Source organism: Anoplophora glabripennis, unplaced genomic scaffold, assembly GCF_000390285.2.
Source record: "Anoplophora glabripennis isolate ALB-LARVAE unplaced genomic scaffold, Agla_2.0 scaffold139, whole genome shotgun sequence".
NCBI classification, from domain to species: domain Eukaryota; kingdom Metazoa; phylum Arthropoda; class Insecta; order Coleoptera; family Cerambycidae; genus Anoplophora; species Anoplophora glabripennis.
In genome coordinates this window covers 847,688-872,559 of record NW_019417300.1, presented here as the reverse complement: position 1 = coordinate 872,559, position 24,872 = coordinate 847,688, and the positions used below count along the sequence as shown (strand labels likewise).

The window sequence follows — 24,872 nt, the reverse complement described above, 5'->3', positions numbered from 1 at the left end:
TAAAAGCGAAGCAAACTGAGTGTTTCTTCATGTTACAACAATTAACAATAAAACAAATGAAATACCTACGTAATAATGATTTAAAGTAATTGTTTGAAGAATCCACCATTGACACTGATACACTTTACACGACGTTTTCTGAGAGATCTTCGAGTTTGAAACAACATGTTGGGATTGCATCTGACTTCGTTGGCAGCGATTTGTATTCTTTGCCACAATTCTTCATACGAACCAATAGATTCTTTGTAAACGATATCTGTCATTCGGGACCAAACAGAAAAATCAAGAGGATGAAGTCCGAACTTCTGGATGGCCAAGCAAAAATGCTTCCTCAGCTTGAAGAAGTTCTACTTTATTTAACAAGAGACATGTGGTTCATGCACGACGGAGCTCCACCGTATTTTTCTCGGCCAGTGTGTGCATATTTAAATGCAGTTTTTTTTCCAAATTGCTGGATTGGCCATGTGAGCATTTTTGCTTGGCCACCCAAAAGTCCGGACTTCAATCCTCTTGATTTTTCTTTTTGGTCTTGGATGAAAGATATAGTTTCGTGTGAAGAGTTGCTATCCGGAATCGTCCGTCGACCGCATTGAATATGAGTCCAGCTTGACGGAAATTTCCATCAGTGAGCAGTGAAAGTGTTAATTGACATTCAAAAAAAGTTTAAAAGGCAAAAACCGCTGCAGTTTTCTCAATAACGAGTGTGCACCGAGTTCTCTCAGCTGAAAAGCCTTAAGAATCTTAATCTTAATAATGTGTTTCTATCGATAATTATTAGATTTTAAAACACTAGATCGTTTTAAATAAAACACCCAGGAAATTATAAATTACTTTACTTATTCATCTATAATACAATCACTCACGCTTCTTAGCACTTATAGGAGCTGACTTTGTGGGATGTGTTTGTTTCGTAGGATTGTACTTGTAAGTTTTAACGATCGGGCCTCTACCTGCCCGATGGAACTGGATATCATCCAATCTTGTCCTTTCTTCCAATTCTTTAGTAATTTTAATATTGGTCCAAGCTGAAATTTATATTACAGAATGTTTTTTACTAATTCTATATTAGTTGCCCGACTATTGATTTTACTTACAGTCTTTTAAACCTTCCCTAAATCCCTTTGGTTTAATTGGCAAATTTTCAGGGTTAAATTTCTGCAGAGGTTCAATTTTGAAATAATCTCGTACCGCTGGTATTCTCAAAACACCAACTTGTATAAGAGATATGAAGTTACTGGAGACCCAGTACATTAAAATGGCGCCGGGAAAATTAAAGGTGAATGGCAGAATTAGCAGAGGTAGGCCACGTAGAACGTACTTCATCAGCTGCATATTTTGCGATGATAATTTTGCAGAATCAGTACCCAACTAAAATGAAAGATAATTGTGTTTTTTCTAAACCTTACGTTTAAACACTGCCGTGATTTAGCAGAGATGATATTACCTCAATTGTAGCGTACAATGTGGCACTTGTAATAATAGGCAGGAGGAAATATTGATCAGGAAGTGTAAGATCAGTGAACCACCATAATCCTCCTGTTCTTAAACTTTCTACAGGAGCATTACACATTTGTCTGAGACCCATAAAAAATGAAATAAATATGGGTGCCTACAATAAAAAAGTTTCCAATGCATTACTATGCACATATTCAACAAAATTGTAATATTCCTTATAGCTCAGCATATGACGGTTTTTAGGTCTGAACTCTTGACACATGCACCGATTGACGTGAAATTTTAACACCGATTGAGTAGAAAATTACTCAAGAAACAAAAGCTACATAGTGCCGATGTGTGCTTTCACCCTGGGGGTGAATGCCATCCCTTTTCGGGAGTGGCAAGGAAATCACCCATTTTAATCACAAAAATCAATAGAGGGATGAATTCTAAACAAAAAATGCTCTATAACGTTTTTTCCAAAAATTAATATTTTCCGAGTTATTTGCGATTGAAAATGTTGATTTTTCATCTAAAAGGTGCATGTTTTTCAACCATTTTTGATAACTCGAAAACCTTGCGTTTTATCGAAAAACCCATACAGAGCAAAAATAAAGCTTTTGAAATAACGAATAGATTCATTTTTTGTTGATTACCGTAGATGTAATAATAACCGAGTTATCACTCTCTAAAGGTGACTATTTATTTTTCGGAAAGTAAAATCGAACCTTTTACCGTAAAATAATGGCGAAAGAACAAATTTTTTGAAGAAAATGAATATAACCTTTTTTAAAGTGCTTGGATAGACCTTTAAAATGCTTTTTGAAAAAAGTTCATAGCTAAAAAACTCGCGGAGTTATGATGAAAATAAAATGGTCATTTCATTTTTTCGGAGAAAAAATCAACAATAAAATCTATGGCTGAACCATAAAAATAGTAACTAAGCGTAATCTATGTACAGTTGACTTTATTTAGGTACTAATAATAGGCTCTGCAAGTTTGACCAGTTTAGAATGCCTAAATTAAAAGAAAAGTTTGAAATAATGAAAAACAAAATTTAATTTAAAAAACAAAAACCCTTTTTTCGAAATAACTGAAAAACTAAACAAGATACGTGAAAAATGCAAGGGTTCAAAATTGAAGGTCTTTTTTTTATAATATTTTTGCTTTCTTTCAATTTTTCTGTACAGCAAAAATTAACTGAGACATTATGTTTTTCAGGTTGCATTTGCGTGTAAGGACCACATTCTTTGAGCCCTTAAAACCTAAAAATCTCGAAAATGAAGAGTTCAAGACCCTTCAACTATAAAGGTTGATTTGTAGTTCTTGCAATTCCCTGCAAATTGCTTTTTGGAGCAATGAAAAATATTAAAACGAATTGTATTATTCAGTGAAAATTGTGGGATCATGTAAATTTTTGATAATAAAGTATAATTGTATAATTCACAAATAATTTTTATTTTCCCTTTCACTAATTACATAATTTAAGTTTCGAGTTCTAAGTAATCTCGTTGAATTTAACAATGTATCGTTGAGTGTTTTGAAGCAGGTAAAAATTCTTCAATTCCTCATTAACGGTTGTTTTTAAGTGTTGAAACGTTGCAATGAATCATCAGTAATACTATAAACAGTGATGAGTCTTTCATTCATTATAAATGCTATGAAGATGTGAAAAAACTTTTTGCTTTATTTTCTGCAATAAGGGTGGTTTAAAGGTTGAAACGTTGCAATAAATCATGTACTACTTCATAAACAATAAAAAATATTCAATTATTCATTATTGCTCCGTCAAAACATTTCAGAGCCGCGAAAACTAATTTTTGTTTTTTTTTTCCTCATAAAGGGTGGATTTTAAGGGTTGATATGTTGCTACAAATAAAAAATTATTATTCAAAACATAAAAGAATGCTTATTCTATTGACATAAAACTTAAATCTATGGTTTTTATGTTTTTTGCAAGAAGAGGAAATTTTCACCCCCTAAAAACAATAAGCACACATTATGGATACGTAACTTTTGTAAATGAGGATGAAATGAGCTTACTCACCAATTTTCATGAAAATCGGTGCGTGTGTCAAGAATTCGGAGGTAATACCCTATTTTTACCGTTGTATACTGGACTATTAATAGTATTGGAAAACTAGGTATTATTTTTTTAGGTCACCAAAATAATATTATAAAGCTGGTTTTAAAAATGTGTTACGGGAATATCATTATTAATTCAATATTTGAGAGGTGCGACGACAAAAAGATATAATGTATGGTTTTTTGTCAATTAATTTATAAACTTTCAATATGATATGTGAAGTATTAAAGCAAATACACAGAGTAAACTTATCTCATTAATATTGTATTGGTCAAAGTATGCGATAGAATTAAATTATATGCTTTAAAAAAACATACCTGAACTAGTGGGACAATCATATTTTTAAGAGGATTCAGTTCTTTTTCTTTCATAAACAGCATCATCTCCTGAGAATATCTCGCAGCATCAATTTGATTGCCGGTTTGCCTTGCTTCGGTCATTTTCAATTGTAGTGCCTGTAACTGTGGAAGGTAGTTGTTCATTTTTGCGGCATTCCTTTGCGCTATTATAACCAGAGGAAATAAACATAACCTTATAATTAATGTCCCTAAAAAATATAAATAAATAATATAACAGTTTTCTCTTGACATACCTAATTTGTTAGTGTTCAGATATACTCACCTATAGCTATTGAAGTCCACCACGGTACACCCAGTGTCACATGAACATATTCAAAACAAGTCTGAACTAAACCTACAGGACTAGAGCCCCCTAAACCTAATGATGCAAAGGTAGGTTCTCCAAGTACATTTATCTGACTTGCAATTTGTTCAGATAAATCTGGTACGGGCGGCGGTTCAGGTATGGGTTCGATATTTTTTGTGGTATTCGCTGTATCCACTACAGATATTCCTGCCGTCGCCAAAATTAAAGTTTTCTCATTTGCAAACCTTTGAAGTCTGGCACATAATTTTTCTGCTGCTTTCTTTACATATCTAGGTCTAATGCACTGTTAAAAAGGTATAATATTAATGTAAGTATTAATACATAATACACAATATAATAGAAAGGTTATGCTGTAACATGTTAGAGTTCAAAGTGTACCTTATTTACAGAAGAAGTAGACTTCTTTTCTTCTACAACATTTTGAAATGAACTCAAAGTTGCATTATTTTCTTGTAGTTTAATACCTATTTTTGAAATGCGGGTCTATAAATAAAAGAAAAATTTATTATATGCATATTGTAAATATATTCATAACTTTACCTTAATTTTATCTAAAACATGTGGCTCTCTATATCTTACATCGTTCAGTAGTTTTTCAACTTTTTCTGAGTTTTTAAAAGTTTTAAAATCAACCTCCTAAAATTTAAAAAATACAGATGTCATAACCTATAAAATGCAGTTTTTTGTTAATTAATAAAAATACCTTAATATTTTTTAGAACATTTTTATAGCCTTTATATTTAACTATTGAACAGAACCGTGACATGTTAAAATAACCTTAATGTTTTATTTTTAAGATTTTTTATTAAACATTGGTCTGTCAAAATAATTGAAATTGTCAAAATATTCCGGATGTCGATGTCAGAAAATATTAGGTCAAACCATAGATTTTACTATATTAGATCTATGAGTCGAAAAAACCAAAGACACAGATTGAAGAGAATTGTAAATTGAACCTGTTGTAGGGTCTAGAATCAGTGCCATGTGGCTAAGCAAGTAGATGCAGTGTCGTAGTTCACATACATTTCTATGTGAGTACAGTAACATTTTCTATAGATAGGAGGTATTTTATCATAAACGACAAAATGAATTTAACACTCATATCCTGTATATTACTAAATGATGCAGTATAGGTAATAGATTATAATTAATACTATCGCTAGAAATAAGAACTAAAAAAATCATAAACGTCTCAAAATTTGACAACTGATTCTGAAGGATATACCTTCTCGCTTTTATCAGACTAATTCTTCAAAATACTCTTAAGCTGCGCTAAGTGAATAACGGTCGGACAAGACCACCAAAGTCTTATAATTGAAAATCTGACCTATCGATAAAACCGTTGATCACGTGATATAGTCGAACCAGACGCTGGTCTGGTCTTGAGTCTTGACTGGCCAGGCAATTTACTTAATCTTAAATTATTTTGAAAATATTTTCTTTATTTGATACACTGAAATTTACAGATACGTTCTTCCTGTGCACAGAACATAATAGTTTATGCTTTCTATTTCTATTTAGCATATTATATTGGGTATAGAACTTCTATCATTACTTTACCAACTTAATTAAATACTACTTATAATGACTGTTCTCTTACTAATTAAACAAAATCGGTTGATAGGTGTGAACTATGACTGTCTTCTATATCATTTATTAAATTAGATTGAGGTATACTCGTAACGTAAACTGTGATCATGATGTAATTATGTTGGAGATGACAAGTAATTATGACAACTATTTCATTTTTTTAACAAAATTGTGATTGCCAAAGGAACCAATAAATAAACAACAACTATTTTTATTTTTGACTAATAAAATATGCTTTCAAAAATTAACATAAATTGTGAGTAATGGAATAATTATTTAATAATTTATTTTGCAATGGCTCTACCCTTACGTTTAATAAGATGTGTATTACGACCAAGGTTTTCCCCAATAATCCGTCATACCTCTGGCGAATCTGGCATTTGTGTGAAGAAACCTGAAGATCCATGTAAACCTCTACGACACAAAGGTTTGGTTTTGGGTTTATATACCAACCCTGATGACCACTTTGATCCTGGAAAATTTACACCTACCGGTGAGAGATATAATTATATGGTTTGCAATAGATTATACGAACTTCTACATTATTCTGGACCCCCACCCACGAAAGGCGAAGTAAGAGTTTTTTACAATGTAGATGAAGAATTTGGTATGGTAGCAGTAGTGGGTTTAGGCCGTGAATGTCAAGGCTATGACGTTTTTGAACAAATAGATGAGGGTAAAGAAGCAATTAGGTTGGCATGTGGCACAGCCTGTCGAGCTCTCCAGAAAATGCACGTGTTAAAAATATACACAGAAAGTTTTGGTCATGCGGAATCATCCGCTGAGGGTGCGGCTCTTGCTGTTTGGTTATATCAAGAGAAGAAAAACAAAAAACATCAAGTACTAATTCCTCAGCTAGAGCTATACGATGACTGTGACTGGACAGGTTGGCAAATCGGTTTGCAAAAAGCTGCTTCCCAGAATTTAGCCCGCCAGTTAATGGATACTCCAGCGAATTTGATGACACCCACGTCCTTTGCCCAAAATGCTGTCGAAGTTCTTTGCAAGTCTGGTATTAACGTCGAAGTCAAAGTTCGAGGTTGGGCAGAAACTCAGAAGATGTTTGCCTTCTTAGCTGTAGCGCAGGGTTCCTGCGAGCCTCCAATATTTCTAGAGCTCAGTTACTATGGAGCATCCCGAGACGAAAGACCAGTCGTTTTAGTTGGAAAAGGAATTACTTACAATAGTGGCGGCCTTTGCCTTAAATCTTGTAATAACCAACGATTTATGAGAGGTGACATGGGCGGAGCAGCTTGTGTTGTTGCAGCTTGCCGTGCCGTGGCTGGTTTACAGTTGCCTATCAATATTAGAGCCCTAATTCCCCTGTGCGAAAACATGCCTGGATGTGCCGCCATGCGGCCAGGAGACATCGTAAAAGCAATGAATGGGAAAAGCATCAAAATTGAATCCACTGATACAGCGGGACGACTTTGTTTGGCCGATGCTCTGGTTTACGCGCAGAATTTCTGGCCCCGGTTTATCGTAGACGTGGGCACTATGACAAACGATATGAAACATTCCCTTGGCGCTTCTGCAAGTGGTGTGTTCAGTAATTCCGAGGCTCTCTGGGAGTACATGCTAGCGGCTTCAATGCATACAGGAGACAGAGTTTGGAGGTTCCCACTGTGGGATCATTTCACCAAACTTATAGGCCGTCACCATGCAGTGGACGTGAAGACATTTGGAGCAGGCGGCAAGCCTAGGTGTGGTGGAGCCTGCAAAGTTGCGGCATTCTTGAATGAATTTGTTCCATGCGGAGACTGGCTGCATTTAGATACATTTGGCGTCATGCTGTCTAATGGAACCGATTTTGCTTACCTTCGGGAGGGCATGTCCGGTCGTCCAACCCGCACCCTTATTGAATTTCTGTCTCAATTGGTTTGTCATCGTGAATAAATAAAAGTACAAGTAGCAAAATGTAACAGTGTGTTCAAATGTAATATTTATTCAATAAATAGGTCTATTGAACACAATGTAGTTTTTTTTTATTAGTGATTTAATAATAGTAACAAACAACATGAATATAATAATGTATGTCGAAGAATTTTAATAGTATATTGTTAGTTTCTGCACATTTTCATTTAAATTTAATTTTGTTAGATATGATTACAAGACTAGGTAAGTATCATGTATTAACAGCTTACTATAAAAGAAGTTTAAAATAATACTGTTTGTACATTTACGATTTTTATAATAAGCTTAAATACATTATTCCTTTTTTGTCTACTAACAATATTGACCTAAACCGTAAATAGAGATTTTTCTAAATTTCAGTTTCAATTCCTAGTTTTTCTGATATATTTTTGATAGATTAACTTTTAGCACAAATGTATTCCATACAGATTTTTAAAATTAATCACAATTTGCTCTTAATCAATGTTCCCTATATGCCTTATTACATTCAATATAAGGCATTCTCTTCGCCAATTCAAAAATAATTAGGAAAATATAGACGAAAATGAAATAAAATGAATTTAAGAAAATTTATTTCCATTTTAATTATGATGGGTGTTGCAAAAATTAGAGGATGGTAGGACATCAAAAAATAAAATGACTAATAGTCTTGTGTTTTTAACATACAGGGTGTCAAAGATGATTTTACAAATAAAAATTGTAGTCTTTATTTCGAAAAAACAATGTAATGAAAATGAATTGAAATTGCTTTGTTAGTTTTTAACCATCCGCTAGAGAGATCCAGCTGCTCATTCAATGACATTTTAGGCGGAGATAACTTTTTTAGATTAGGTTTGTTACGGTGTACATGTCTTGTACTCTAATGTAACACTTCATTAATGTGCTTTTTTGAGAAACACCGAACCAGTCATCCCAAAGTCAACCATCTATCTTTAATATACAGTGTCCACAAATGAATGCATGATATTTCGAGGGTAAATATCCTTTTAATGAAAATAAATTTTCGAACCATCATGCTTCCTTATAATATTAGCAGACTTCAAAAAAATGAAAAAATAAATATTTTTTGAAGATATGTAACTTTTTAGGGAAGCAACAACCTTTGAAATGTAACCCTTAGTTTTCGGACACCCTGTATATAAAGGAATAGCTACTATAGTTAACATTAGGTTAAATAGTTGCGTTTTTCTCAAAAGACGGTAAGTTTTCTTTGATTTTACAATAATAAGGGTAGCTTTTCTGTACAATTAAATATTATATTAAGGACATAGGTACTCTGAAAAAAACCTAATCTCAGAAAATGTATGTTATTAAATGTCATACCGAGACCGACCCCTAGTAGATTGTCAATAACTTAAACACTGTATCAAATTTCAGTGAAGCTTTCTAGATCAAAATTAATCGATTTAGTTTAATTTATATTTTTACTATTTTGCTTCCTTAAAAGCATTGGCGGCGCGTCTGGAGACGCAAGTGACGCACCGCTTCACCCAAAATTTCCGTTTGGTTTTGCAATTTATAATTATTTCCGATTCATTTAAAGTCGTTTGACCTTGAAAATCTGAAAATTTTCGCCAGCGCCAACTTTTTAGGCAATCAATGAATATGCCTCACCTATTTTCAATGTAACAAGCCGCCACTGGTTAAAAGGTAAGAGGCCTACAAAAAAATGTATTTATTTTTTTTGAAAGACCTGTAAATTTTTAAGGAAGCGAGATTGTGCTAATGTAACTTGATTTAATTCGGTTCATTTTCATCAAAGGAAACCACACTTGATATATAACCCATAAGTTTCGTGACACCCTGTCCATTATTAATGAATTAAGCGAAAGATAATAGGCTCATGGTCCATAAAAAAAATCGTTTCATCTTTTAGTGTTCTGAAATCTAAAATTTTATGCGCATTTGTACAACACCCTGTACAATACCGAAAATAATGTTTACCAGTATTCTTACACAGTTCATTATTCCACAGTATTAATTTTATTATTTTTTAAAACATATTTATCTTTAAAGCACACTCGTCTGGGATAATTTATTAAAATAATTTGAATGTATGTATATTCTCTTCGTATCTTCGTAAAACTTTTTCTCATACTGAACCTTGACGTATACCTAATTGACATTTCACTTAATTATTTAATTCAAACATCTACCTGGAATATTTTTTAAATCTCACTCAGTGGAAAAGCCCGTCCAGTTAGTAAATTCCGTGTGAATTTAACCTATAGAATACATTTGACTTAGATAAAACATCATTCCTAAATTTCCTAATTATTTTTGATAGTTTGCGCTTATCAATATTTCCGTGGCCCATATTCAGAGAGCTGTAATTTGAACTTTATTTTCTGTCACTGTGGTACTACTGCTGACCTGTTGTTGAGGACCAGCATGTAGCTATAGCTATGTCTGCGATGGAGCTAACGATGCACTCGTAGATTCCTTAATGATGTGCGCCCCCTTAGTTTTCTCATCTAAAGAATCGTACATCGGATATTCGCAACACAAAATGAATTTCAGAAATTGGGGAACTTCAACGTAAATAGATGGGGGTATAGGAATCAACGGAGAAGTGGAAGCCTTGTAGTATCTGTAATCGGATATGCTGGAATAATAGAAAAAGTAAGATGAATATGTTATATGTAGGTAGCATACTTTCTGAAATTAAAAAAAACTTCTCAAGACGTTTACTAAGGCGCGCGCCATTATTCCATGGCTAGAAATTGACCTCAATGATTTGGGATCGAAGGGGGATTATCCCTCTTTATCCTGCCTCATCTCGTGTAGGCCTGGACAGCCTTCGTTGGTGATTTACTAAGGGTGTATCCGCATATGAAATCGTTATGAATTTAAGATGAAACGCAATGATTACTCACTTTTTTTTGTTAGTCACAAAAATTCCTGAGTCCATTTTGCGTGCCTTGCGGACAAAACATAAGAATCTACGCCCAACAAAAATTGTATGTGACACATATTTTAATCAACTCCTCATCAAAAGGACCATTGAAGGAATAGACTTGGTCACAGTATAGAACCCACTCCTCTAAAAGTCCAGTAAAGGGACGCGTGGTCTATGCGCAGTAGCAAGCCAAGCCCCTAGTCCACCAACAAGCCAAGCTTAGCTTTCAGCTTTTGAGGTTCCCCTACTTGCGCGTGGTCTCTGCGCAGTCACTTAAAGCGACTAGGGTCAATTTTTTATAAATAAGTTAAGAGGCAGTGAATTTACTGTTTTCTATACTGTGACTTGGTGCAGTGCAGTGTCGCTACCTAAATGTAAAATTAGCTAGTGACGTTAGGAAGAGTCTGAGAAATTTCGACTATCAAAAGAGTTATTTGATTACCTTGTAGTAAATAGATCATTTGCAATTAATCTGTGTGTTTTTCAGTTTTTTTTTTTTTTCGTTGAATTCGCGAGTCCAAAATCATAATAATGTCAGGACGCGTTGGCAGGGGACGATAGAGGTAAAAGCCAATTATTTTCTTTTGCTCTAATTTCTTAATTAGAAGTTATAGAAAAAGTGAATCTATCTTTCATTGTAATAAGTTTTCATTAAAAATGTTCTATTAACATTTATAAAAGCAGATTCTCAATAATGTCAAATATTTTTATTCACATTTGGAACCCTTCAAACATCTCTTAATTCGACGCCACTGGTTAGTTTTTTCAAATTGTAGGATCACGCTGTTCCAAGTCCATCTTCAATGGTTATTGAATAAAACTTAACTTTCACTTTATACCTTCGAAGGACCGAACAGCCTTAGGAGCGCTTAGATGGAAGTTTATCGCACGTCACTGTTACACTCTGACTTTTTACATAATAAACGTTTATTTACTTCATAAGTTTATATCTTGTACTGACAATATTCAAAAGCAAACGGACCAAAAAGATCAGTTAATTCATATTCATATTCATTTTTACGGATTATCAATTTCAATGTTACTACTTTAAATTTAATATTGCTTAAATATTTTACGATAGGTATCCAAATTCCACAACCATGGGCGTAGCTAAGATTTTTGCTGGGAGTGTACCCAGGGCTGCAAGCTCTACGGTGGCCTCTACAAAAAAAACGCACGCACTTCATAACCTAAACACTTTTTCGATTGATTCTAAAAAAAACTCACGTCAGAGACCTACCGATATAAAATTTCAAAACACTGTGAAACTTGCAGCATGGAGCAACAATTATTTGGGCCGGCCGCGGCTCACCCTGCCCCCCTGGCTACGCCCATGTCCGCAAATAATATCAGCCAAGCTACTTATAGTACTTCGTTACAGTTGTTAATTAGTAAACGCAAGACTGAAAGATATCAGAATCTCACTTATAGTCAAAAATACAAAAGATCAATTTGCACAAAAATAAGTTACTAGAAATGTGTAAAAAACCACGTCCATGAATGAAACTGAGATCATAACATAATAAACTGAACATAATAAAATGAAAATTAATAAAATATCTCCAAAAATTACCAAGGCTAATTTTGTAAAAAAAATTGTAATTAAACTTAGAAATAAATTTTAAAATTACTATTTATGTATTCAATTCTGTTTTTTGGATTAATTTATCAACTAGAAACGTTTTTCTTTTGTGAGAAAGCTTTTATATTAATTTATACTTACTCCCTGTATTTTTCATCGGAAGACTTTTCTAGAAGTGGTATTCCAGAAAGGAACAGTATAATTATGGTAGTGAACAAAGGGGAAATTATTGCAACCCACTCTATTCCTTCAAGCACGTTGAGGGAGATTATAAATATCCCCCACCATAAGACTATTTCCCCGAAGTAGTTTGGGTGCCTGGATAATCTCCATAGACCTAAAACACACCAGTATATATTTTGAGATAATGAATATACCCTTTAAAACAATTCGCAATCAAACTATTTGCTTTTTAACCAATAAATTAAGGAAATTTTTAATAGAATCCTCATAAAAAGTATCATGTCGTCGAAATTTATCATGCTGAATGCTGAAACTCTTTTGGACTTACCATCATTGCACCATTTCCCTTGGTTGGATGGATCCTGCCTAAATGAGAACTTTTGTAAGTCGGCGTACGTCTCTGCCAAGAGACCAACAACGAAGAATGCCGTTCCTGTTGAATCTAGCGTGGTCATAGTTTTCGGAGCTTTTGGAATGGCGTGTCTTGGAGAATTTATGATAATGACTGGTAAACTTACTACATACACCCAAACCGCCTAAAATATACAATTAGCTGGAAAATTTGTCAATATAACCAATAATTACTTAAATAAGATATTTATAAATACAATAATTAAACTGGAAATAATAAATTATGGACGAAAAAAGGCAGTAATTACAGATGGTTGACTGACCAAAAATAAGAAAACTTAGGCGTGCAAATATTTATTTTTTATTAGAAACAAGCAGTTTATTTGTATTAATCATTTTTTAAGCTATTGTCATTTGTTTTACTAATTTCCTAGCTAATGAATTGACAAAGGACCCTATCCACTATTTACCTGAAATGTCCAAAAAATTGCAAATCGAATGTTGTTACTTTTCTTATCTTCGAATTGTTTATCTCTACCTATTTTGATAATTCTGTAAAAAAGGTATCCCGAAAGACGCATTCCCCATAGACAGACAAATACTGTTACCATCAGTTGCCTGCTGTCGTAGCTTTTCTTAAAAAAATTATAATTTCTTTAGTACCTAAACACACACCAATGCAGAAAAAATGTACCTTTCCTCCTTGACCTAGAAAAAACGTGAGCAAGGCTAGTATTATAAAATTTATTCCTCCAGCAAAATCAGTAACTTTATCCATTTGGAAAGTGGCTGCTATCAAGAAAAATATTACTTGCATTGTTACTGTAACTATAGCACTTATTGCAAAATGATCTTGGTCTAAAATTTCGACAGCCATGTTTTGATTTTTTTGTTGCTGGGTTTGTCCTAAAAATATAAATTTCATTACAATTAGGTTGAAGATATTTAATAACAAATGGAAGAAGATAAAATATGGAACCAGAAATATGGATATTGATATTAACTCTAGTAATATTTATCTATCTATCTATCTATCACTAATAAATATTAATTCTAGATATTAATTCTAGTAGTTTTAAAACTTTAAGTGCTGATACTGAACCTTCATAAACGTTTACAAGCCACGGCATAAGAATCCGAAAATCCATGTGGTATTTTAATGTTCTCTATTCTATAGTATTCTATAACTATTTATGAGATGTAAGCACAGCTTTCAATTTTTATAAACTTTTTTAGTTGAAGTCCATTTGCAAGTAGAAGTAAATTTAAATAAATATTTAAAAATGTTCTTTTAGATATACTACAGATGATTTTTATAAAATATTTGCAATATTAGTGGGTTTTACTTTGTAGGTTCATACCTTCTACGAGTACATAAAAAAGTAAAATTGATTTTCCAGCAAAAAATTTTTTGTTTCCCAATAATCTTTAAAAAATAAAAACATTGTGAACTAAATCACGAAAAATGAAATGTAAATCAGGAAAATTTTAAATTAATTTCAATTACTTGCTGAATTCACAACTGGAACGGTCCCCATCAGGTGAAAACATGGATACAGGCTATTTTTAAATGACTTTGATCTAGTTATAAGTACACAACACTACAAAATAGGTACCTACTTTAGTACTCGGCAGAAATTATAATTATCATCTCTTCTATATTTTTACTTTACTTTAAAGGTATTAAACTAATTCAAATGAATGCCAACAAAGTTCCTAAAATACTCATCATAAGCTTTTTGATACCGAACATCTGCGTTAATTAAAAAAATAATAATTACAGAGACAGTCATTAATAATTGTCTAATATGCAAATATTAAATAAAAAATAATCTATCTATCCCATATTTCCAATATCTTATTCTCTTATTTCACATAGTAATAGGAATATTGAAAATAATATATATACAGGGTGTTTTCAAGTCTGTCATGACTTCAGGAAGTTGTTCCTTGAATTATTATAGACCTCAAAGCATTATCACTAAAAAACTTGACGGAAATTGGATAATGCATTTAATTTATATAGTGTTTTCAAAAGAAATAGCACAAATGGTACCAGTGAATCTACAGCTAAAAAAGGACACGTTTTGCAAAAAAATTACCTTAACAAAATATTTACTCGTTAGGAAATACAAATTCTCAAAGTTTCCAAAAAAATATGGAATAACGGTTATAATTTGAAAACCAAAAAAGGTGTAAGAGTCAAATTTTACACAAATTTTTTACTAATGCATGTTCAACTTATCAACAATTTTTCTGTCGTTTATAGGGAGTTGAAATAAGCATTATCTATGCTATTTTTTGTTACAACTTTTTTGTTTGACAAAAATTGAATATTCTTAAATACGTATCACATATACTGGTTTATTTTACGACTTTTACCTCTTTTACTTTTTTGTTTTAAAACTAAGCGTTTAACAAAAAATGAAATTCATTATCATTCGCATTAGAACTACAGTTTTCGAATAATTATTGAGAAGTTGTTTTGAAAAGTTTGAGAAGCTGTATCTCCTAAGGGGTGAATATTTTATTAATGTAATCTTTTGCAAAATGTGTTCTTTTTAGATGTAGATTCACCGGTACCGTTTTTGCTACTTCTTTTGAAAACACTCTGTATTTTATTTTTAAGAAACATCAAGCCATTTTTGAATTATCATTGTGTTAATTTTAAAATACAAGCTTTTTTATAAAATTGATTTTCGAGCAAAAATGTCCTATATGCTGTTTTAATTGTAAAATATAGATATATTTTCTTGCATTTTGCTCTAACACTATCTTTGAGGATTTATATTAGTTAAAGGACATTTTTAAAAATCTGTTATTTAACTGGACGTAACATTTTAGAAGTTAAAAGTAAATTCTTGTCAATTACAAAGTTTCAAAGGGCAGAACGGGATAACTAAGTCCAAGGTCGCAGCTTCCCGAAGATCGATATTCACCCCAAACATTGGAGGAATCAAGGGTCGTCGCTTTATTAAATGCCACCTACATGTGCCTTTAGATTAAAAAGTTATTAAAACGTTCAAAAATAAACGCATGCTGTACAACATTCGTATGTGTCTAAATATACAACATATTTGCCGGGTCATTAGATTTTCATCTTTCCATGCAGTAAAACCTTTTGAATCGATCACATCACAATGTTAATTACGTTATTGTTCAAATTTGTTACAATTAATACAAGACTGGACACATTTTCTTACTGCAATCATATCTATGAAGCAAGCAGTTGGATGTGTGTGTTTTATTAAACTTACAAAACATTGTATAGGTTTGCATCCTACGTCCGACGCCGATGTTCACTTCTACGCGTCGCGGCGCTCACTAAGCACTTGATGGTTGATGCTGGTGATGCTGATTGGTTTCCTGGATAGTTAAAATGACGCAGTAACATTCACGCGACGTGTTGATTTCTCAAAAATTAGTATATGTGTATGTAATGTGTATGTAACGAAACCTTAAGCAAGGCATAGTACCTGTAAACGTATTGCAAAAAAGTGAATTTTTCCATACACAGGGTGTCCCTAAAAGGTCTTTACAACGCTTCACCAGACACATCAGTGCGGCTCAAAATAAGTCGATTTACTTACCTTAGTTAAAGTTGCTTCATTTGGGCGATATACGGCCCTGAAGTGCAATTTTCAATTTGTTTTTCTTTACAAATTTAAAACGCCTTATGCGAATTTGCTAAAATTTGGTAAGTTGACGACACCGCTCGCTATAAGACAATAAACCTCATATCAAAATTATGAGTAATATCAATCCATTGGCGTAGAACTTGGGTTTTTTAGTAATTACATCTACACCAATGCAATGAAAGAAAATAATTTTAGTTTTATTTTTATTCATTTAATAAAGTTAAAATTTTCGGATTACAAAGATTAAACTATAAACAAAATACTAACAAAGGAAACTACAGTTCATTTTTTAAAACAACGTTTTCATATTCCAAGAACCCAAGCTTGGTCCAAAAGTCAATAGGAGTGGCCTTTTCACTCCTTTGAAGCTTCTTCTCTTCTGGTCCATTTATAAGCAAGTATGTCCACTCTTCAGATCCTGTTGGTTGCCATCTATTCGTCTCATCCTAAGAAGGATTACTAAAAATAAAAATTAAGGAGAGGTAATTTATTAAAAATTGATTTAAATGTTCTTTACCCGCTGCTGGCATATGAGTACAACATGTTATGGCAAGCAGTATGCTAGCGCTTATCTTGTCCGAAAATGGTTTTGAAGAAGATATTCCATAGAAATATATAGCATCTTCCCCATGACATACACCTGTTTCAAAAATTTGATTTGTATAGTATTTTTGTTAGTTTTAGTTGAAGTTAGCTTGATAATGGTAATTTAGTAAAGTATCGATCAATTTCTTACCTTCAGTTTCTGGCTTTTTAAAAACTATGGATTAAACCTCCACTATAGTTGAAAATGTAAACATAAACTGGAGATTTATTTACCTTGGCTTGCATTTTCGCCGCTAGTTCCGCAGAATAATAAAGTATGCCACCTGTCAGTAAAAATCTAAAAAGAAATTATTTTAGTAATTCTAAAACAGGGAAACTCTACTTTTCTATTCAAAAAAGGTACTTGTGTAAATACACAAAGAAAATAAAAATAATGCAGGAAGAAAAGACAGAAAATTTATAATCACAAATGTAAATGTGTTGTAAATGGTGTACTCGTATAGGTGTGGGGACAGGACGGTGCCCTGGGGGACGCGGAATTTTCGGTGGTGTAGGTAGGATTTTATGAGTTTGGTAAAGGATATGGGATATTGGTTGGTGAGCATTTTCATCAGTAGGCCTTCATGCCAAACGGGATATTGGTTGGTGAGCATTTTCATCAGTAGGCCTCCAGNTGGATTTGGATGCGGAATTTTCGGTGGTGTAGGTAGGATTTTATGAGTTTGGTAAAGGATATGGGATATTGGTTGGTGAGCATTTTCATCAGTAGGCCTTCATGCCAAACCGTATCGAAGGCTTTTGCGACGTCCAGGAAGACAGCACCAGTGTACTGTCCCCTGTTGAAGGCCGCCGTGATGTGCTCGGTAAGGCGAAGGATTTGGAGTTCAGTGGAGTGATTGGGTCGGAAGGCGAATTAACTGCTCGTCTGGAATGACTCGCAGTTCTTGGGAGCAGTGGCGTACGGTCGGGGGGGGATAAGGGGGATATATCCCCCCCCCATGAACTCAGGTTTATATGCAGGTGATAGCCAAGACGCATAGATTTTATTTTGTAATGTTTGAAATTAATATAAAATAACCTTATTCATTAATATATTTTTTATTATATCCCCCCCCAAGGGTCAAAGCAGCGTACGCCACTGCTTGGGAGTGGGTTCTTAGACGGGTTAGGATAATTTTTTCTACCACTTTGCTCATAGCCGGGAGCAGGCTAATGGGACGGTAGTTGGATGGGAAGGTGTGATCTTTGTTGGGTTTTGGAATAAGAATTATGTTTGCTGTTTTCCAGCGGGTAGGGAAGTGTCTTAGTCTGAGTGTCGCGTTTGTTATGTTTAGTAGGGCCATGAGGCCCTTGTGTGGTAGGTAGTCGTTTAAGTGTCGTGTTATGTATATTGTCGGGTCCGGGAGCTTTTCTGTTTTTAAGTCTGCGTAATGTCAGTCTTAGTTCGTCAGGAGTTGCGGGGGGGATTGCCTGGCTCTCTGTCGACGCGTCGGGCCGCGCGCTCAGCCACTCTCTCGAATTCCTCGTCTTCGTCTGGCAGGCTATCGGCGAAAGCCTCGGCCTTTTTCTGGTTCGTGTAAACCATCCCCTTGCTGCCGTGGATTGGAGGAATTTTACGGCGAGCGGTCTGTCGCAGGGCCCTCTGCGTTTTCCAGAGGCTGTTGTCTTGTGGATCCAGCGACTCCAGGTGCTTAGCCCAGTTGTCCTGTACCATGTTCACCCAGAGCCGCCTTCACCCGTCTGTTAAGTACGTTTAAGTCGTCATGTCTGTGTCGGGGGAGGCGTGTGCGGGTGGCAAGCCGTTTCGAACGTCGTCTGTCACGTATTAAGTTTTTTATGTCATCGGGGAGGGTGCCCCGGGGGTTTGTCAGTCGGGGGACAATAGTCTCCGTCGTAGTCTGAGTCAGGGCGTTTTTTAAGTCAGTCTCAAGGGAGAGGATTGCCGCCTCCAGGTCATGGGTGGTTTCGATGACTGGGAGCGCGATGTTTCCTTGCATTTCTGCTCGGAAGCGCTCCCAGTCAGTGAACCTCCTCGTGAAGGTGCCTTCATATCTCTGTCTTCGCTCCAGATCTAGAAATATCGGATCGTGGGCGGTGAGATCTGGAGTAAAGTGTTCAGTATTCTTAGTTTTTACTTCTTATCTTAGGCTTATGGTTAGTAAGGAAAAGAAAGACGATATGTATTACATTATGTGCGAAAAAGAAGCGTTGTTAAGATGTATGCCTTCATGGAAAAATAAACTTTTAGAGAAAAATATAGTGTGCCTTCCTGAAACAGCCACCCAGATAGAGTTCCCTACAAAACAAAATTACTGGTCAGGTGGCTTGTAATCATTTATGAAGGCAGGTTGTGGATGTCCCAAGGGAAGAGCCATGGAGACTACACATCTCCCTGGAAAGAGCCATGGAACAACTACTGAACATGCGTTTAACCCTATTGGTTGATTTGAAATGACAGCAATGGCAAATAGTAGTGTCAAAAATATATAACCTTCAAACGTCAAATAACGCTTGAAATTTTATTTTTTAATATGAATTATGGTACATAAGATATATTTAATATTACTCGCAATTCATAAATATGAATTCTACTATAACCATAAATGCCTCAAGGATGTACCTTAATAGATTAACAAAATCACATATAGGTTCAATTACAAGGCAAGTTAATGTTTATATTTGTATTTAGTATCTAATGATTCAAAAAGCGAACATCAGGCCGATGATACAGTTTGTTTTGATTTCGCAGAATCTCATCAGTTCGAGAAGCTCACAGAAAATCAATTTATAAAACTGAAGCCAAGAAAATTAGGTTTTATGTTTTGAGTAGATATGTTGAATATCTTAAAAACTATGACAAAATATTGGAGAAAAGCTTTCCCGGCGCTATGCGCGTGTACAGGGTTTTTATGGACGGAGTCAAAGATTTTATAAGGGATACCAAAGATTATTTTAAGATTATACGAATTTTAAACGCCACTGGTAGTGACTTCAGCAAACTTCTTCGAAGAGAAATAGAACTCTATCACCAAATGCCCAAAGATATGAGAAAGGTAGCTCCAGTTTTATTAGTTTCGGCACTACCATTTGGAAACTATGTTATATTCCCTTTAGCTTATATGTTCCCCAGACATTTGCTTTGCTCACATTTTTGGAGCTTACAACAGAGGTCCGATTTTAATATAATTTTTCTCCAAAATCGATTGATCCATAACAGGCCGGTATTTCGCCACTTACAAAGCCAACTAGATTTCTTAAAGTGCCATCCCCTTCACGATCAGTGGGCTAATATCCTGGGAAAGTTAGGTAGCGGTCAACAAACAAGTCCTGAAGAGATATTAAAATGCAAAGAATTGTTTACTTCTGAACCATACCATTTACTCTACCTAAGTCGAAATCATGTTGTAAGTATATCTGATTTCAGTAATCGCAATATTGAATTTAGTTCAGAGAATTTAAACTTACTCTTGTAGCTACGGTAATATATTGCTAAGTCAGTTCATTTTTAGTTGCATTTACTTAAAATGCATGAACAACACAAGGGGTGGTTTCGCAGGACGCGATTAGCTGATAGAGCTTTTATACTGATACAAATGGATAAAGCAATAATGAGGGAAGGTGGCGTGCATAATTTACCGATTGACGCATTAAAAAATGCATGCTTTATCAGAGGTCAGTACTTAATATGCAATTATTTCAATATTCAATTTAAACTGCAGAACTAAACCAGCAGGTACAAACCAATAGTCATTTCAATATATTCAGAACGCCCATTTTTTCCTCATAAATTTAATTAATCACTTTTATTATAGGACTGAATCCCACAAATATGAAAAATGAGGAGATGGTAGTGTGGTTGACCGACTGGATAAAATTGTCAAGTAAAATTGACAAAGACAGTTATTCTTTACTTCTCCATTCTCCTGTATTATTAGGTTACAATGCGCCATCAAATTGGGCTCTAATTTATCCACCAAAGTAGTTATAAATCCTTGTTTCCTTGTTACTATTTATTACACAACCTGTTACCACATGGGGACGATATAGGAAATAATAAATAAAATAATATTTTTATATTTGCATTTTATTATATCACAAATTCGTAGTACAATATGAAAATAATTTTATTGCCAAGAAATATTCGCTATGTATTTTCAAATGCTATAAAAGATGGTAATTTTCCTAATTTTGGCCGAATTTTTACACCACTTTCTTGATCATTTTCTCTCTCAACAGAGCCACTCTGATTCGAGTCAATTTGTTTTCCTTCGTTATCCAAATTATTTTGTCCAATATAATATCGTGATTTCATATTGCCCTCACAATTTTCAGCGCTAATTAAATTTTCAGATTTTGTACCTTTTACTGCACTGTCAAGTCTGACTGTAGTTGTACAGTTATTGGAAGATTTCTTGGCAAATTTATTCTTATTAAATACTGAATACTTTCTTACCATTTTCCCATGAGGATAGGGGCATCTCTGTTTTAGGCAATTGCCACTCTTCTCGTAATCTGGGCAGAGAAACTGATGGCGTTTTTCACACTGCAAATTATTCTCTTAAAGCAGTCATTTCAACTATAAATAAAATCTCTAATGTTAGAGAGTATAACAAACGTTACCTCAGCAGCTTTTTTACAGAACCCTTCCAAAAAATCCCTACAAACATCAGCTCTAGGGTTAATACGGACATGTAAGTATGGGCAATCTTCTCTTGAGCAGGAGCCGTCCAAGTAAAACTTGCATGTTGGCATTTTTTCGGGAGACACATTGTGCGACAAAAAGCATTTATTGTCTATACAGGCTCCTTGTAAAAATCTGATTAAAATAGAAAATGATTTTACTGCAAATATCTCGCGCATGACTAAATATTCAATTACAAAAATATTGTTAAATTCTCTTAATTGTATCATGTTTTTTTTTTATTTTATTAAAGCCAAAACACGTTCGAGACCTTACTATCTGTTTCTTTTCTGGATGCTACGATTCGTAAGAAATAAAAACAATTTACATCACTGCAGATGCTAAAGGTTCAAAATAAATCGCCAAGTATTTAAGTTGAATAATATCAAATTCTACAAGCTGTCTTAAATAACATAAGTCAACTTTTACCTGTGGCAGAACTCATAAGACATATACAGTCCTATAAATAATATGGACCAGAAAATGCTTAGTTTCTAATATAGAGAACGTTTTCTTGAATATAATTGAAATTCTTAAAAATTAACTAATAAAAATGTTCCACTTTTATCTCTGAAACTGATCATTTCGTGACAAATGTTTATTAGATTTTTTTGGCAAATTCTATTACCTGGTAAAGTTTAACTTATATAATTAAATAAGGAAAAAGATATATCTATCATGGATAGATGTTGGTTAACTTAGTGATTGAATTCATGGAAAAAAAAAACATTGAAATATATGAATGTATTAGAATGAACTACTTACTTTGTACATAAAGCAATTTGGTCAGGATCGTGTTTCCTACAACATTTTCCATTTTCTTTTCCTTTACATCTTCCAAATTTCCTGTAATAGGGGCATGGTATATTACAAACCCGCAGTTTGGACGTATTCTTTATAACAATTTTCACTCCAACCCTAAAAAATTGTAAAATTAGTGAAATTTGGAAACAATATAACTGACTTGACTGTCTTACATTGAAGATTTAGACTGTTTTAATATCTGACTATTTGTTATTGATGATTTTCTCATAAATTTATATTTTGATTTTCGTATTCCATTATCTTGTACTTTCCTCATATTATTTTTCTTATGTGGATTTAATGTGATGTTCAAACCATTTTCTGATTTTTTATAAAGAATCCCTCCAATGTTTATTGTAGATAATTTGTTTTTATTCTGTTTCAAAAGATTATTCCTTGCTATGTCAGTAATGTTCAGGAATCTGTTAATATAAACATATTTTTTGCTCCTAGGACTCGTATCCATTATTTTAGCACTCCTGTTGTCTAGCTTAGACTTATTTACAGGTTTTGAAACAGGACAAGATTTGTTGTTTGACTTAATAATTAATTTATATTTTGATCCGGTTCTGTTTTTATGCGACATAGATTTTTCCAGTAACGAAGATTTAATTATTTTAAATTGTGACCTGATCGATGACCTGCGCTTTTTAATTTTAGTTTCAGATATATTCTTAGCCGATGTCCGCACCAATTTTGTTCTTGTAGAAATTATTGTACAATTGGCTTCTTTCCCACAATTTTGACCTCGGTTGTTATTGTAGTTTTCTTCTACCATTGTGTCGTTTTTAGAAACTGGAGCATTTCTTAATATGTTTGGGTTTATGTGTATTTTGTTATTTTTACACTCGTCATTCCTCAATTTCAAATTCTGTACATTAGGATTAATATGTATTTTAGGAGGTAAAGTAGACTGTTTTTTTATGTTACCATTAAAGTTTGGATTAACAAAGACTTTTTTATTAAAATTAGGGTTTACTAGAACTTTTATAGGTTCGATCTCAGTAGGACGATGAGTAAAGTCTTGTTTCACGTACACAAATTTGTTTGTTGAATTAGCCATGTATGTAATATCTTGAGTAAAATTTATATAAGGAAGTAATTGTTGTTGCAGTGGTTCATCATATGCTGAAATATGTTTAACAAAAAAGATGTAAGGCAATCAGGAACATTACACAATTAATACTTACACAGACAATTGTACATTTTAAAATCTGCACAAAATATGAAAACGATATAAAATATTTAAAGCACACTGGATTCTCACTATTCAACTGATCACGTCACCTACAAAAATTCACAGAAATCACTGAAATTAGTGAAATCTAGTGATGGGAGATTTCGAGTGAAAAATCGAGTGGTACTCGATTATTAAGATTACTCGAGATATCTCGAGATGTTTACTCCCACCACTCGAGTGATTATTACCCTACGGTTGTACCCCAAAATTGCATACTGCAAATAGTCACTGAGTGCGTAACCTTTTTTTTAGAATAAAACGAAAGTGGTTAGGTTTTGAAGTGCGAGCTTTTTTTTTTTTTTAGCTACGCTTATAAGTAATATATGACTATACAAACATATTTGTGCGCCGCTGGGATGAAAACGACCAATATCTCGTATCTCGAGTGATCACTCGATTATTAGAAGTACTTGATTACCGATAACTCGATTATCAAAATTGGTCGATTATGCCCATCACTAGTGAAATCACCTTGTGTGTTTGACATTTATTTTTAATTACCAGTGACAGTGTAAGGCATATTCGATTCTATAAATCGAAAAATTGTCGATTGTAATGTAATCAGACCGATCAGATTTTCTATGTTTGAGTGTTAATATTTTGTGGTTCAAGCTAGAATTCAGTGGAAAAAATAAGACAAAGTTAATGACAGATGCAAATTTCATCATTGAACTTTATATTACCTATGTGCAAGTAATAGCGCAATCATGGTTACTAACCTAATATAAGCTACATTTCGCCGACAGAATCGATGAGTCAGAATTTGTTGTTTTATTTATAATATGGACTATGTAAAGCCATTTAAGATTGTTTAAACAGGCCAATAATATTACGTTGATCAAATATATTTTATTAATATATTATTTGAAAGGTTCTTTATTTTCTTACCAAAAAACTTGTTTTTACTAAAGATTTTATCAAAGATAGAAAATAAAAAAATATCGTCAGATTTCAATAAATTCTTTATACTTTAGCAGATTTAATTAAATCGTATTTAAAATAAATTCAAAAAATTATTCCGAACTCAAACGAATTAGCGATTAACGTCCAGGGAAAAAGTACCTAGGAAGGAATACGCCTGGCGCCTGGTGTAACTACTGTAATCAATTATAACACTAATGGTTCATTTTTTATAATTCTGTTATGTTTTAATTAAAAAGAAATAAAGAATATATATTTACTAATTTTTTGTTAGTTTTTTTATAAGAAAATAATTTAAAACAGGGTACGGAATTTAGCTTGCTAACAAATTTAG

The 24,872-nt window shown here is 33.5% G+C and overlaps 4 protein-coding genes and 1 pseudogene across 5 annotated transcripts; 2 read left to right on the top strand and 3 right to left on the bottom strand.

Moving 5' to 3' along the window:
- Positions 1-817: 817 nt before the first annotated feature.
- Positions 818-5,021, bottom strand: LOC108906368 (mitochondrial inner membrane protein OXA1L). 2 transcript variants are annotated; one of them, XM_018709600.1, is made up of 8 exons: positions 4,893-5,021; positions 4,730-4,825; positions 4,568-4,672; positions 4,145-4,472; positions 3,841-4,070; positions 1,445-1,609; positions 1,095-1,368; positions 818-1,025 (listed from the first exon to the last, which is right to left on the bottom strand). In XM_018709600.1, exons 1-8 carry the CDS (start codon positions 4,953-4,955, stop codon positions 856-858), a joined length of 1,431 nt encoding a protein of 476 aa, XP_018565116.1. In that variant the 5' UTR covers positions 4,956-5,021; the 3' UTR covers positions 818-855. The 2 variants fall into 2 exon arrangements, with proteins under 2 accessions (XP_018565116.1, XP_018565117.1); XM_018709601.1 differs by having other exon boundaries at positions 4,730-4,822.
- Positions 5,022-6,015: 994 nt separating this feature from the next.
- LOC108906352 lies at positions 6,016-7,675 on the top strand (annotated as a pseudogene).
- Positions 7,676-7,823: 148 nt separating this feature from the next.
- On the bottom strand, positions 7,824-16,053 carry LOC108906348. The gene is made up of 6 exons (XM_018709581.2): positions 15,966-16,053; positions 13,403-13,614; positions 13,179-13,343; positions 12,686-12,893; positions 12,316-12,511; positions 7,824-10,298 (listed from the first exon to the last, which is right to left on the bottom strand). Exons 2-6 carry the CDS (start codon positions 13,583-13,585, stop codon positions 10,097-10,099), a joined length of 954 nt encoding a protein of 317 aa, XP_018565097.1. The 5' UTR covers positions 13,586-13,614; positions 15,966-16,053; the 3' UTR covers positions 7,824-10,096.
- A 3,336-nt stretch (positions 16,054-19,389) lies between these two features.
- LOC108906347 (LETM1 domain-containing protein 1) lies at positions 19,390-20,944 on the top strand. The gene is made up of 4 exons (XM_018709580.1): positions 19,390-19,553; positions 19,642-20,296; positions 20,402-20,564; positions 20,705-20,944. Exons 1-4 carry the CDS (start codon positions 19,474-19,476, stop codon positions 20,872-20,874), a joined length of 1,068 nt encoding a protein of 355 aa, XP_018565096.1. The 5' UTR covers positions 19,390-19,473; the 3' UTR covers positions 20,875-20,944.
- Positions 20,945-20,979: 35 nt separating this feature from the next.
- On the bottom strand, positions 20,980-23,696 carry LOC108906343 (zinc finger CCCH domain-containing protein 3). The gene is made up of 5 exons (XM_018709575.1): positions 23,568-23,696; positions 22,551-23,505; positions 22,339-22,491; positions 21,513-21,708; positions 20,980-21,435 (listed from the first exon to the last, which is right to left on the bottom strand). Exons 1-5 carry the CDS (start codon positions 23,581-23,583, stop codon positions 21,037-21,039), a joined length of 1,719 nt encoding a protein of 572 aa, XP_018565091.1. The 5' UTR covers positions 23,584-23,696; the 3' UTR covers positions 20,980-21,036.
- Between the last annotated feature and the right edge of the window lie 1,176 nt (positions 23,697-24,872).